Source organism: Kogia breviceps, chromosome 1 (genome assembly GCF_026419965.1).
Source record: "Kogia breviceps isolate mKogBre1 chromosome 1, mKogBre1 haplotype 1, whole genome shotgun sequence".
In the NCBI taxonomy this organism is placed as follows: Eukaryota; Metazoa; Chordata; class Mammalia; order Artiodactyla; family Physeteridae; genus Kogia; species Kogia breviceps.
This window is the reverse complement of record NC_081310.1, coordinates 165445620-165457942: the sequence shown is the minus strand read 5'-3', so window position 1 is coordinate 165457942 and position 12323 is coordinate 165445620. Positions and strand designations below refer to the sequence as shown.

General features: G+C 44.0%; 2 protein-coding genes across 2 annotated transcripts in view; one reads left to right on the top strand and one right to left on the bottom strand.

Moving 5' to 3' along the window:
• The window catches only part of EIF2B3 (eukaryotic translation initiation factor 2B subunit gamma), a 158542-nt gene that overhangs the window by 13321 nt on the left and 132898 nt on the right, over positions 1 to 12323 (bottom strand). Inside the window, exons 8-10 of the mRNA XM_059043067.2 lie at positions 11994 to 12184; positions 10105 to 10182; positions 9406 to 9554 (exon numbers count right to left, since the gene is read on the bottom strand). Of these exons, the coding sequence (XP_058899050.1) occupies positions 9406 to 9554; positions 10105 to 10182; positions 11994 to 12184 (418 nt within the window). The remainder of the gene's footprint in view (positions 1 to 9405; positions 9555 to 10104; positions 10183 to 11993; positions 12185 to 12323) is intronic.
• LOC131744159 (small ribosomal subunit protein uS14-like) overlaps positions 1 to 12323 on the top strand; it is an 84693-nt gene that overhangs the window by 41248 nt on the left and 31122 nt on the right. The window lies entirely within an intron of this gene.

The window sequence follows — 12323 nt, the reverse complement described above, 5'->3', positions numbered from 1 at the left end:
CCAAAAAACAATACAAAAATAAAGTATTTTTCTTTATTTCACATTTCCCTCCTTCTCCTCCCAGAGGTAACTACTGTTTGGCTCTGGTCTTTATTGTTCTTAAGCATTTTTACTACATATATTAGTAGACAATATATAGTATTCTTTTGCAAAGTTAAAAAATTTTATATAAATGCTATCATTCTCTATGTATCCTTCTGCAACTTGCTTTTTTCCCCTTCAACATCATATTTGTGAGATTTATCCAGGTTAATTCATGTAATGAGATACAATACTTGAAGAAGCATCTCACTTTCTTCCTGTCTCTGGTCACTCTTGCTCTTGGGTCCACTAGATTAAAATGTACTGGCTCCAGTGAGCAGGCTGAACATTTCTTCCTTTTAGTTCTATGTGCCTCCCTTTACTATATAAAGGTTTAGTAGTGAAAAATGTCTTCCTCCTCAGAAATCTAATTATATTCCCTAAGCGGAGACTAAGAAAAAGGGCTCAGGGGGAATAAAAGTAAAGATGTAACAATATTATTTTAAAAAATTTATTATTATTATTTTTGGCCATGCTGCGCGTGGCTTGCGGGATCTTAGTTACCCGACCAGGGATTGAACCCAGGCCCACGGCAGTGGAAGTGTGGAGTCCTAACCACTGGACAGCCAGGGAATTCCCAAGATGTAACAATCTTAAAAGAAATAAGCTGCACTAGTCTAAGAAGATGGGCTTAGTGCAAATGGCTCCAAGTAGGGAATGAATCAAAAGTCCGAAGGAGCCCCTTAAGTCCAGGGGATCTTGCCAAAGTTTTATAATTTGGTTTTTTTAAAAGTGTGACTGAAGAAACATGGACAGAATTCTTTGAAAAATTATGATCTTTTTTCAACTAACTGCCACAGACTTAATTTTATGTCTAAGGGAGTTCACTTTTATACTCAGCCTACCCATTTGTCAGTATTTTGTAACATTACTTACTTGGCTATATTATGTCTTCGAGTAGAGTTTTCCAGAGGGTTCATGGGTGACAAATCTCCTGAGCCTTGGGGTATTTCTGATGATTTTATATTTCAACCATATAGGATTCTTAGGTCACAATTGTTTTCCTTCCAAATTTTCTAAATGTTGTTTCACTGTCTTCTGGCCTTAAATGTTGTCACAGAAAAGTATGAGGCCAGCCTGGTTTTCTCCCTTCTATGTGCCTTGCTGTTTTTTTCTTTCAGTTCTATGTGCCTTGAGATTTTGCAAAAGTGGTGGTGTTTGCCATTTCTCCTTTGGATCGTCCATGCCCCTATTCCTTATGTTGGTCAAATCTTGGTGTTCTCTTTGGATCTGACCTAAATTTCATTGTGTCTGGCAGATATTCTTTAGTCTGTGTATGGGTACATGGCAGTTATCTAGTTTTATTATAGATGAAGCTTCCTCTTCTGGTTTTGTTTGTTTTCATTTTGGTGAGTTTGAAGTAGTAAAGTACTTACTTCATGACTTTTTCTAGAAGTTGACAGGGCTCTTTTGACAGATAGTCAGTTACAGTAGGAGGGCTTAAATTAGGGATCTCTATTTTTCATTCAGTAAATACTTACAAGGTATCTAGTATATAAAAAGTACAGTATTAGGGGGACTTCCCTGGTGGCCCAGTGGTAAAGAATCCGCCTTCCAATGCAGGGGATGCAGGTTCAATCCCTGGTCGGGGAACTAAGATCCCACATGTCATGGGGCAACTAGGCGCTCATGCCTCAACTACTGAGCTCACACACCTCAATGAGAGAGCCCACATGCCGCAAACTACAGAGCCCACGTGCCCTGAAGCCCACACGCCACAACTAGAGAGAGAAAACCTGCGCTCCACAACTAGAGAGAGGCCTGCATGCCGCCGTAGCTAGAAAGAGGCCCGTGCATCGAGGCAAAGACAGATCCTGTGTGCTGCAACTACGACCCAACACAGCCAAAAAAAGAATACAGTATTGGGAGTTAAGGGATACAAAGAGTCTATATGAGGAGTATTTCGATATTCAAGGAATTTACAGTCTAGTTGAGGAAAAAAGATGCAGTAAGTGTCACATGAGCACATGTAAAGTGATGGGCGCACAGGGAACAGAGAGGTGGGAGAGATAATTTCTGGCTAGGAAAATTCAAGAAAACTGCATGAAGCAGTTAGAATACATATTGGACCTTAGAAGTTGGGTAGGATTTTTACAGGTAAAGATCTCTAAAGAGAGGCAATTCAGGCACAGTGAATGTGAGGGATAAAGGGAGTGGAAAAGTTAAGGGGCTCAGTGGGTAGGGCAGTGAGATGAGTGTCGGTAAAGAGGACACTCAGGGTAACAATGAGAAGCAGCAATACTGTATCTTGTTTGGCTTTGAGGGCTGTACTTGCTGCCTGCAGAAAGCATAGAAAATCCAGGTGAAATCCTGGTTCCCCAGCCTGCCTGCATGTGAAGGAACAGTGTGTGGCATTGAAAGAAAAACCGAGACAAAACCTTGGAGAACATCAGTTCTCCTAGACTAGACTGCTACCCTAGACTGCTGCTTGGGTCATTCACCTTGGAATAGAAGGAAATGCAGGAGATGTTAATCAGGACCAGAGGACCAAAGATGCAGAACACAGGATTGACACTGAAGCCTCGACAATGAAGTTTTCACTATACTTTGGATTGCTGAACATCATCTGTCATATAAATTGGAAGTGGCAGAAAATCAGAAAGACAGACAGGCTTCTCTGCATAGTCTTGCCTACACCTTCCCCAAGGTGGTCCTATTTTTTTTTTTTTTTTTTTTGCGGTACACGGGCCTCTCACTGTTGTGGCCTCTCCCATTGTGGAGCACAGGCTCCGGACGCGCAGGCTCAGAGGCCATGGCTCACGGGCCCAGCTGCTCCGCGACATGTGGGATCTTCCCGGACCGGGGCACGAACCCGTGTCCCCTGCATCGGCAGGCGGATTCTCAACCACTGCGCCACCAGGGAAGCCCCCAAGGTGGTCCTATTAGCATCCTTTAAGCCCTGAGGATCTTGGGTGGGTGTCCAAGCCACTATCCAGAAAGTCTTGGCAGCTCACCAATGCTGGCAGAGAAAAGCAGACTAAGAATATGAGAAACTCCTTTCTAGACAAATTCATGCTCCTACTGTGCCATTCAGTCCAGATGTAATAGCATCAGGGTAATCAAGTCTCACATGACTGCAATTTAATCACCTTTCCTAAATTTACTATAAGTAATTAAACTAAATGACCTGGGGCTTCCCTGGTGGCTCAGTGGTTAAGAATCTGCCTGCCAATGCAGGAGACACGGATTCAAGCCCTGAGCCGGGAAGATCCCACATGCCGCGAAGCAACTAAGCCCGCAAGCCACCAACTACTGAGCCTGTGTGCCACAACTACTGAAGCCCACACACCTAGAGTCTGTGCTTCCAACAAGAGAAGCCACCACAACGAGAAGCCTGTGCACCACAATGAAGAGTAGCCCCCGCTCTCCTCAACCAGAGAAAAGCCCGCGCATAGCAATGAAGACCCAACGCAGCCAAAAATAAAATTAAAAAACTAAACAAAACTAAATGACCCCAAAATATGGGAAAAATTTCATATGGGATGCAAGATGTCTCATCTTATCACCAGAAGCTAACTTGCAGGGTTGGGTAGTCTCTAATGGCCTTCCTAGTCATTAGTCCCATGTGGGCTGCCTATACCTTCACCTAAACTTTTTTAGTTGGAAAAATAGCAGCAGCCACCATCTAAACCTTTATTGTTTCCCCAGCTAGAAGTCTTATTAGGCTATCCAAGATTATACCTCCCCCAAAACAGCAATTGACTCTGGGATATTATGCTAGGTCTTTCTATGAACTTCTCTCATATAAATAAGCTGGAGTTCCTTACAGAGCCTTAGTTTCCTTACCAAGTCTGTTCATGTCAATTCAGGACACTAACAGTGGGCTTTAGAGAGCTGCTCCTTTGTCTGCCCACTCACAGGAGGGGAGGGAGAGGTTACCAATTAGAGCAAACAAGAAAGTTACGGCACTGTCTTCCTTGGAAGGTCTGAGGCAAGATGAGACAGAGTGGAAGTTACAAAGCCTCATGAGCTACTCCAGAACCAGGTGATCAAATGGATAAAGGCAAGTGTAGTTCTGGTTTTTAAGAGAATGGTGACATCTGTCAGTCTTACGTAGGAATCTGGAATGGGATATGGAGTAGCACAGGAACAATAAGAAAGAAGTCTGGATTGCCACAATTTATTCATTGTAAAAATGCAGAAATTGAGCTGGATGATTTCTAAGGCCCCATCTCATTCTAACATTCCAGGACCCAGTGTTGGAGCTAGATCATGAGAAACATGAGAAACTCTGAAGTTGAAACTTTATTCTAAAACTGAATCAAGAAGAAATAGATAACTCGAACAGACCAATAGCTAGAAATGAAATAGAATCTGTAATTTAAAAAAAGCTCCCTACAAACAAAAGTCCAGGACTAGATGGCTTCACTGGGGAATTCTACCAAATGTACAAAGCAGAACTTACACCGATCCTTCTCAACTTCTTCCAAAAGACTGAAACTTTATTCTAAAGGTAATGGGGATTCTTCAAAAGTTTTTGAATAGAACATGGATATGATCAGAGATATTCTTTAGGACTACAACACTGGCAACATGTCACCTCTGTGAGATGAGATAAAGTAATGAAGAAGATGATGATAATGATAACAGTTAACATTCTTTGTGCCAAGCACTGTTCTCAGTGCTTTATGTCTAGTAACTCATTTAGTATTCCCAATAAACCTATGAGGCAACCCAGTTTTTACCCTATTTTATAATGAGAAAATCAGGCTCAAAGAGGTAAAGCCAATCCCCTAAGTGACCAGTAAGTGACAGACCCAGGATTCAATCTGGCAGTCTGACCCCAAAGCTCATGCTCTAATCCATAGGACCAATGATGGAAGGGTGGATTTGGAAGAGAAAGAAAAATGGAGACAGGAAAATATGTTAGAGAACACAGTGATTCAGGAAGAGATCTCTGAGTCTGACCTCTTTTCTGAACCTCTACTCACAAACTGGCTACCAGCTACCTCCACACACCTGGACGTCCTACAGGTACTTCCAATCCCATGTGCCCCGCACAAGCCTTATCTCCCCACAAATTTGCTCCTCCCTCACCCTTCTTCATCTCAGTGAGTACAACATCATCTACCCTGTTTTCCCAACTAGAAACCTGGGCTTCACTGACCAACTGTCCTCTCCCTTGCCCCTTACATTCCTTCCTTGCTCGTTCCTTGTCAGTCTCCTTAGATTCTTTTTTTAATGTCTAAAATTACTGATGTTCTCCAAGGTTTTGTCTTGGTTTATTTTCTTTCAATGCCACACACTGTTCCTGGGTGGTCTCAGCTGCATCCATGGATTCGGTTACCACCTCCATGCCCACCGCCCCCAATCTGTACTTCAAGCACAGGCTTCTTTCCCGAACTCCAGTCCAACACAGCAAGTGCTGCACGTCAGGCCACCTGCCACAAGCTCAACTTGTCACAGATGGAACGTGTCACTTCTCTGCTTCCCACCCTGCAAATCTTGCTCCTTCTCCACTGATTTCTATCTTAGTGACTGGCACACCAGAAACCTTATTGCTCCAGCAAGAAATCTAAGAATTTTCCTTAATTTCTCTTTCTTTCACCTCACATATCCAGGCAGTCATCATGCTTTACAGTTTTTACCACCCTGTTACTTCTCCTCTCCATCTCCACTGCTATTGCGTTAGTTAAGGACCTCTTCCATTTTACCAGGATTATTTCAGTAGTCTTCCTGCCTCCGTATTTACCCTCTACAGACCATCCTTCTCACCACAGCCAAAATGATCTTCATAAAATGGGAATTTAATCATGCTATTCCTTTTCTTTAAACTCTTAAATTACCACTACCCATTAAACTCCTTAGAGGATAGTCCATGATTTGGCTTTTGTCCATCTATATGGCCTTGTCTCCTATCATATCCATTTCTTTCTGAATTCTATATTGTGGTCATTATGAATCGTTTACCATTCTTTCACATAACAAATATTTATCGAGTTCCCATAGGCCTTCAGGATATAACAGTGAAACGGAAAGATAAGGTACTTACATTCTCAAACTAACATCTTCTTGTGATAGACAGGTAAACAAGATAAGGCCAGACAGTGATAATGTTATAATGAAGAAAATAAGATGTAACAGGGAGTGCCGGGACAGGTTACTTCTGAGAGGATAGTCAGCAGAGCCTCTTTTTCAGTGGTGAAATCTGAGCTAACATCAAAATGAGGAGCTGTTTCTGAAATAAGATATGCTCTCTCAAACTTTATATTCTTGATGTATCTAGAACATTCCTTTCTCCAGCCTGGGGGGCTCTACTCATTTTTCAAGATTCAGTTCAAGGGTCATTTCCTTAATTAAGTCTTCTCTGACCCTCTCCTCTTCTGTGACCATACAGATTTCTGTCACAGCACTGGTAACTTCTTGTTGCATATAGCTTATGAGTTCCTTGAGGGAAGAGATTGAGCCTTATGTAGTTTTCTGTCTTCAGTTGCCTACTACATTCTTCAGCATAGAGTGAGTCCTTAAGTGTTTGATGAAAGGGTGAAATACTTGAGACAGGTTTCTATTATCAGTGCTGTGCTGGAGCCAGCTCATCCTGCTTGGGAGAGCTGACTGCTAGCATCTCGTCCCAACTCAGTGTTCACTGTTATCACTGGTCATAGGGGGAAACTTTGTATCATGGGAATTAGCAAATGCTACAAATCAGGCCACTTATTTTTTCCTTTGCAGAACTGGTTGTTAACAATTTATCAGCACACCACTGGTAGCAGTGTACCAGAAAAATTTCTGGCTTTTTTTCTTTTTTGCAATTAAAATTATACATGCATGAAGTTTAAAGCTAATTGTTCTGATGGTTTTATTATGAAAAATAGTAGTCCCCTGTTCCCTCAACTCATTTCCTTCTTCCCAGAGACAACTCTTTGACTTCTTTTTGCTGAGTATTTCTGTATTTACTTCCATGTCTATAGATAATAACATGCTTATATTACATCTTAATTTTTCAGTTTTAAGCATTGTCAGTAGACTTCCCACAATGGAAGATGAGGATTTAGCTTTCCTTTCTCCCCATCACTGCTACTTTTTTCCCTTCCTACCCTTCATCCTTTCAATATAGCTATAGCATAATTTTGGTCAATGCTCAGTGTTTATTATGACTATGTTAATTCTATTTCATAGCTGAGCCACATAGCAAACTCTGATGCCTTCTCTTTTCTTGTACAACTTTTTTTTTTTTTTTTTGCAGTACGCGGGCCTCTCACTGCTGTGGCCTCTCCTGCTGCAGAGCATAGGCTCCGGACGCGCAGGCTCAGCGGCCATGGCTCACGGGCCCAGCCGTCCGTGGTATGTGGGATCCTCCCGGACTGGGGCACGAACCCGTGTCCCCTGCATTGGCAGGCAGACCCCCAACCACTGCACCACCAGGGAAGCCCCCTTGTACAACTTTTTTAAAAACAGAGTTAATAACTGTTTTGTTTTTGTTAGTGTTCTATGTTATTACTAATTCAAACCTAACTTTTAGCCAGTTGTCTAAATTTTTCAAGATGTTTATATATATATGGAATTTTATCAGTTTCATCTTCCTAAATAAGTGTTTCCTGGATTCCACTCTGGACTAACTGCTCCCTTTATGCTTCATGCATAGCAGTCACCCTTGGATCTGCCTTTACCGTCACCCCATGGATTCTTTTTGCCTTATTCTGAGTTGGATCTCTTGTTTCTCATCTATTTCCTTTTGGTTTACTTTTCATTTTGGTGGGACACACCTTTTCATGTCTGAAAATGTCTTTATTCTACTGTCACACTTCGTTAACACTTACCTTGAGTACAGAATTCTAGGTTGAAATTAATTTTCCTTCAGAATTTTGAAGGCATTGTTCTATTATCTTCTAGTTTTCATTGTTGCTACTGGTAAGTCCAAAGCCATTCTGTTTTCTGATTAGTTGTATATGACCTATTATTTTCTCTTTGTAAGTTGGTAGCATGCTTTGTCTCTGACATCTGAAGTTTCACAATGATGTGGGTTTATTTTATTTTATTTTATTTTTGGTGGTACACGGGCCTCTCACTGTTGTGGCCTCTCCCGTTGCGGAGCACAGGCTCCGGACACGCAGGCTCAGTGGCCATGGCTCCCGGGCCCAGCCGCTCCACGGCATGTGGGATCTTCCCGGACCAGGGCACGAACCCGTGTACCCTGCATCGGCAGGCAGACTCGCAACCACTGCGCCACCAGGGAAGCCCTGTTGTTGTTTTTTTTCGGCTGCGCTGCACAGCTTGTAGGAACTTAGTTCCCTGACCAGGGATCGAACCTGGGCCCCGAGAGCAAAAGCACAGAGTCCTAACCACTGGACCACCAGGGAATTGCCTACCCTAGTGGTTTTTTTTTTTTTTTTTTTTTTTTTTTGCGGTATGCGGGTCTCTCACTGTTGTGTGGCCTCTCCCGTTGCGGAGCACAGTCTCCGGACGCGCAGGCTCAGCGGCCATGGCTCACGGGCCCAGCCGCTCCAGGGCATGTGGGATTTTCCCGGACAGGGGCACGAACCCGCGTCCCCTGCATTGGCAGGCGGACTCTCAACCACTGCGCCACCAGGGAAGCCCTACCCTAGTGGTTTCTAAAATCAGTTTTCACATTCTATAGGAAGGATAAGTGCCTCTTCCCCACTGTATTCCAAACAATTGTGCTTTTACCAGTTTAAAATAATGAGTTTCTGCTTAAGATTTATCTTAAGAAAAAGTTTCCTTTCTAAAAAGTCTGAAAACCATTGGTAATATCTTTCCTCTCTTCCACCACTAATGTTTGCATTTTATACAAGGAAAAAACCTGAGGTCCATACAGAGGAAGAATCTTATTAAGCATCATTCAAGTCTTACTCCAAGTTCAGGCTGTTCATAAACTAAGATTTTAGGGCATTCTAACACATCTTAAAATGGGGAAAGATTCTCCATAACTTGTAACAGAGAAGCTCTCACTCAAAAATGGAAAGTGGCTTATATGTCCATTCCTCCTAGGCCTCTGCTTTCTTCAGGGCTGCTGTGGGATACTGAGATAGGGGAAGGTGACCCTTAGACAGTGGTACAGTGTCATTCCAGCCGGGTCAGTGGCTCACTACTGTGGCCATCCCATCAAGTAGAATATCAAAGCAAGAGAAGGCAGCTTCTCCCAGGACTACAATTGTCATAAGTATGAGAAGACTGATGGAAATGCTTTCAGAGACCATATTAAATATTATGGAGCCAAAACCAAGGCCTAGGCACTACTACTCCTTTCATCCTTTCCCCTTTCTTCCTCTCCCAAAGCTGACCCTTTTCCTAGGCTGGATTGGCCTCCAAAGCCTCCCAGAGATAGCAGGGCCTTGCCTCAAGTGGGTACAAGGGGAAACATACCCTTCCTCCACGGTAACTGAGTTCATGAGAAGGCAACTGGTGACAGTCACTCTATCTCTTATGACACAGGATGAACCAATGACTGAGTGCTTAATGGATGACTTCTCTCCAACCTGTGTATCTGGCCCAATGAGGCTGTCAACTCCAACCTGCAAAAGGCAAATATAAATATAAAAACGTATCCACCCATCTCAACCAACTGCAAACTAACCCTCCAGATCCCTTGAGCTGGGTCTAATGGGATCTTTCCCTAGAGACACTTTAGCAAGAGGGATCATCATCAGTATTTCTCAGGGCTACAAGGTCATATAATATCTCTGAGACCAACTCAAACTTACACACTCATGCACTTGTGTATATGGATGTGCTCTCCTGAAGACAGTGCTCAAATCAGGGTAAGAAGAGGGATAGAGATGGGAAGCTCCTGTGTCTGAGTCGAAAGACTACGTAACAGACCTTCCTTACAGGGTTTGTGTGGCTGGGCTCAGCACCTGCCCAGACAATCTTCTTGAGTGCCTGGGCTGGAAGGTAAGATTTTATAACCAGAACTCAGTTTGGGATTTCCCTGGGGCCAATGAGGTTCAGGGTTTGCCCTGAGGAGAAGGTGGTTTGGGAGAAACCCTAAACCAGCTTCTCAAGGACAAGCCTCAGTGCACCCAGACACTGTCCCATAACTGCCCTGTCCAAGCTAGCACTTACCAGGTGTTTGCTGACAATCTGGGCTGATGAATGGACCAGTGATTCTTCCGGACAGATAACGGGTAGCAATTTGGACACCTTGAGGAAAGAGGTTTGGTCACTGAAGACAGACCAGAAAACACCCAAAAGCACCATTAGTAGAACCCTGTGTCCAGCAGAGATGTGGGGAGTTTTCAGCCACAGCTTCCTTTCTGGATGTGGCAGGCTGATGCATTTCCCCTAGGACAGGGATTGTTTACACAGCAGCTTCTAGATAATCTTATCCTCAGTTTCCTAGCTGAGAGTCTCCTCCCTGAAAGTAATGCCACCTCCCTCAGCTGGGAGGCTGAGACAAGCCTTTGAGATACCCAGGCAGCACTTGGGAGAGGAGGCCTAAAGAGAGCAAGGAGCTTCCTGAGGCCTGACCACAGTCATCCTAGGTTCCTGCTCACCTCCTGGACCACAGTGGCCATGCATGAGGTGAGGATGGGAGTAATGTTAGACAACTCCACAATCAGGACAGACCCTGAGAAGGCATCCATGTTCTTCACCAGGCAAAATAAAATGCTGAAGGGGAAATTCACACTATTCTCTTTTCAGTATGAGAAAACTGAAAACGTTACGGGTGTGGAGTGTTTTAGCTCTGGACCCATTAGGAAGGCACAGATAGTGTGTCTCCCTGTGATTCTCCAGCATGGGCAGAATGCTGGTCGGAGCAGTATGTGTGGTAGTCACACTAGCTGAGGGAAGCCTTGCTAGACTGGCTACAGTGGAGATGTGAAGGCCAATCCCTCAGTCCCTATCCCTGGGATCTCCTCTATTACACTTCAGCTAAGGCCATTCAGGCCTGTCTGATGCATAGCCCCTGCTGACACTTCAGAGGATACTTCCTGGCCTCAGGCTATCTGTGGACTTGCTTTCAGACCAGCTGGACAGACTCTAGTCATAGAATTGAAGAAAGAGAACTAAAAGTCAAATTAAGGAAGCTTTCTATACCTCTAACCCTAAACTGGGGCTAACTTTACCCAGGACTACCCTGAGCAAACATGGGACTAGCTGTGATTTCTCATAAACTCTCTAGCTTGGATTCCCTTGTATTTAACCAATCCAGGTTGAGGCCAGCTTGAGGTCTGGGGCTGGGACCATATCTACCACATGGTGTGGGTCCTGAAGATTCTTGAGTCAGGTTTTCTTCAGGGATTCAATCCCAATCCCAGTGTTCCCTTCCTCCTGTGCCTGCTACACAATAAAGAGCTCCTGCACACGCTCGGCCTCTTCATTGTCCCCCTTCTTCATCCCTTGCCTTAACTCAAACTTGGCCTGCCTTTAGGGCACTGCTTCCCCTTCAATAGAAGCTACTCATTCTTCTTATCTCACAAACCTCAGGATTAAAAGGGTGGATTGGCAAGACTCCTCATGCTCTAATGCTGTTTTCCAGACACTTCTCTCTCATGGGCTTTCCTTCCTTGATGCTTTGCCATCTGGCTACTCTATACTCTGCTCCTTTGCCTCCTTAAGAAAGCTTCCTCTGTGTGCCTATGTTTACATCATCACAGTAATGATTACACAGTATTTATCTGCTTGTTTATGAAGTGCTGTAGATATCCCCATGCTGAGCAGAACAGGAGAAAGCTGTTCAACCCACAGGCCAGAAGTTAAGCCTTCTTGGAGATCTTGGCCTTTCTTTGGAGCCACAGAAGCTCTGCCTCTATGGACCAGACCCCTCACTTCCCCTTTTGCTGTACTTGGGTATCCCAATGGTTTCTCCTGACATGCCAGGTCTTGTTCAACCTTTGGAATGAGAGCGATTTTGAACAAGTCACTGTGTATCTGATGAAGAAAGACAAAAGGCTCAGTCTGTTCCTGGGACAGGAACTCCCACAATTTCTCTTCTAAACCCATCCTCTCACCTGTCTGTTGGCTTCCATGTAGAGTCCTAGGGTGCTCACTCGAGAGCAGAGTCCCTCTTTCATGATGTGGACGTAACAGCGCACCTGTGACTTGGACAAATCTTCCCAGCTGTCTCCTCGACAGGCATTCCAGCAGGCATCATAGGGAGCAAAGGTCAGTGTATTGGCTTCTTTTATAAAACTATAAATATCTTCAGAACAAATACCCAAACCGAGCAAGTACATGAGAGACATGACAGAGAGGATACAGAATCAGACAAGTTTTGAAAGAGGGTACAGCTCAAACCTCTTCCCCCACAATGCACCCATGCAGCATGGACCCTGGGGAAA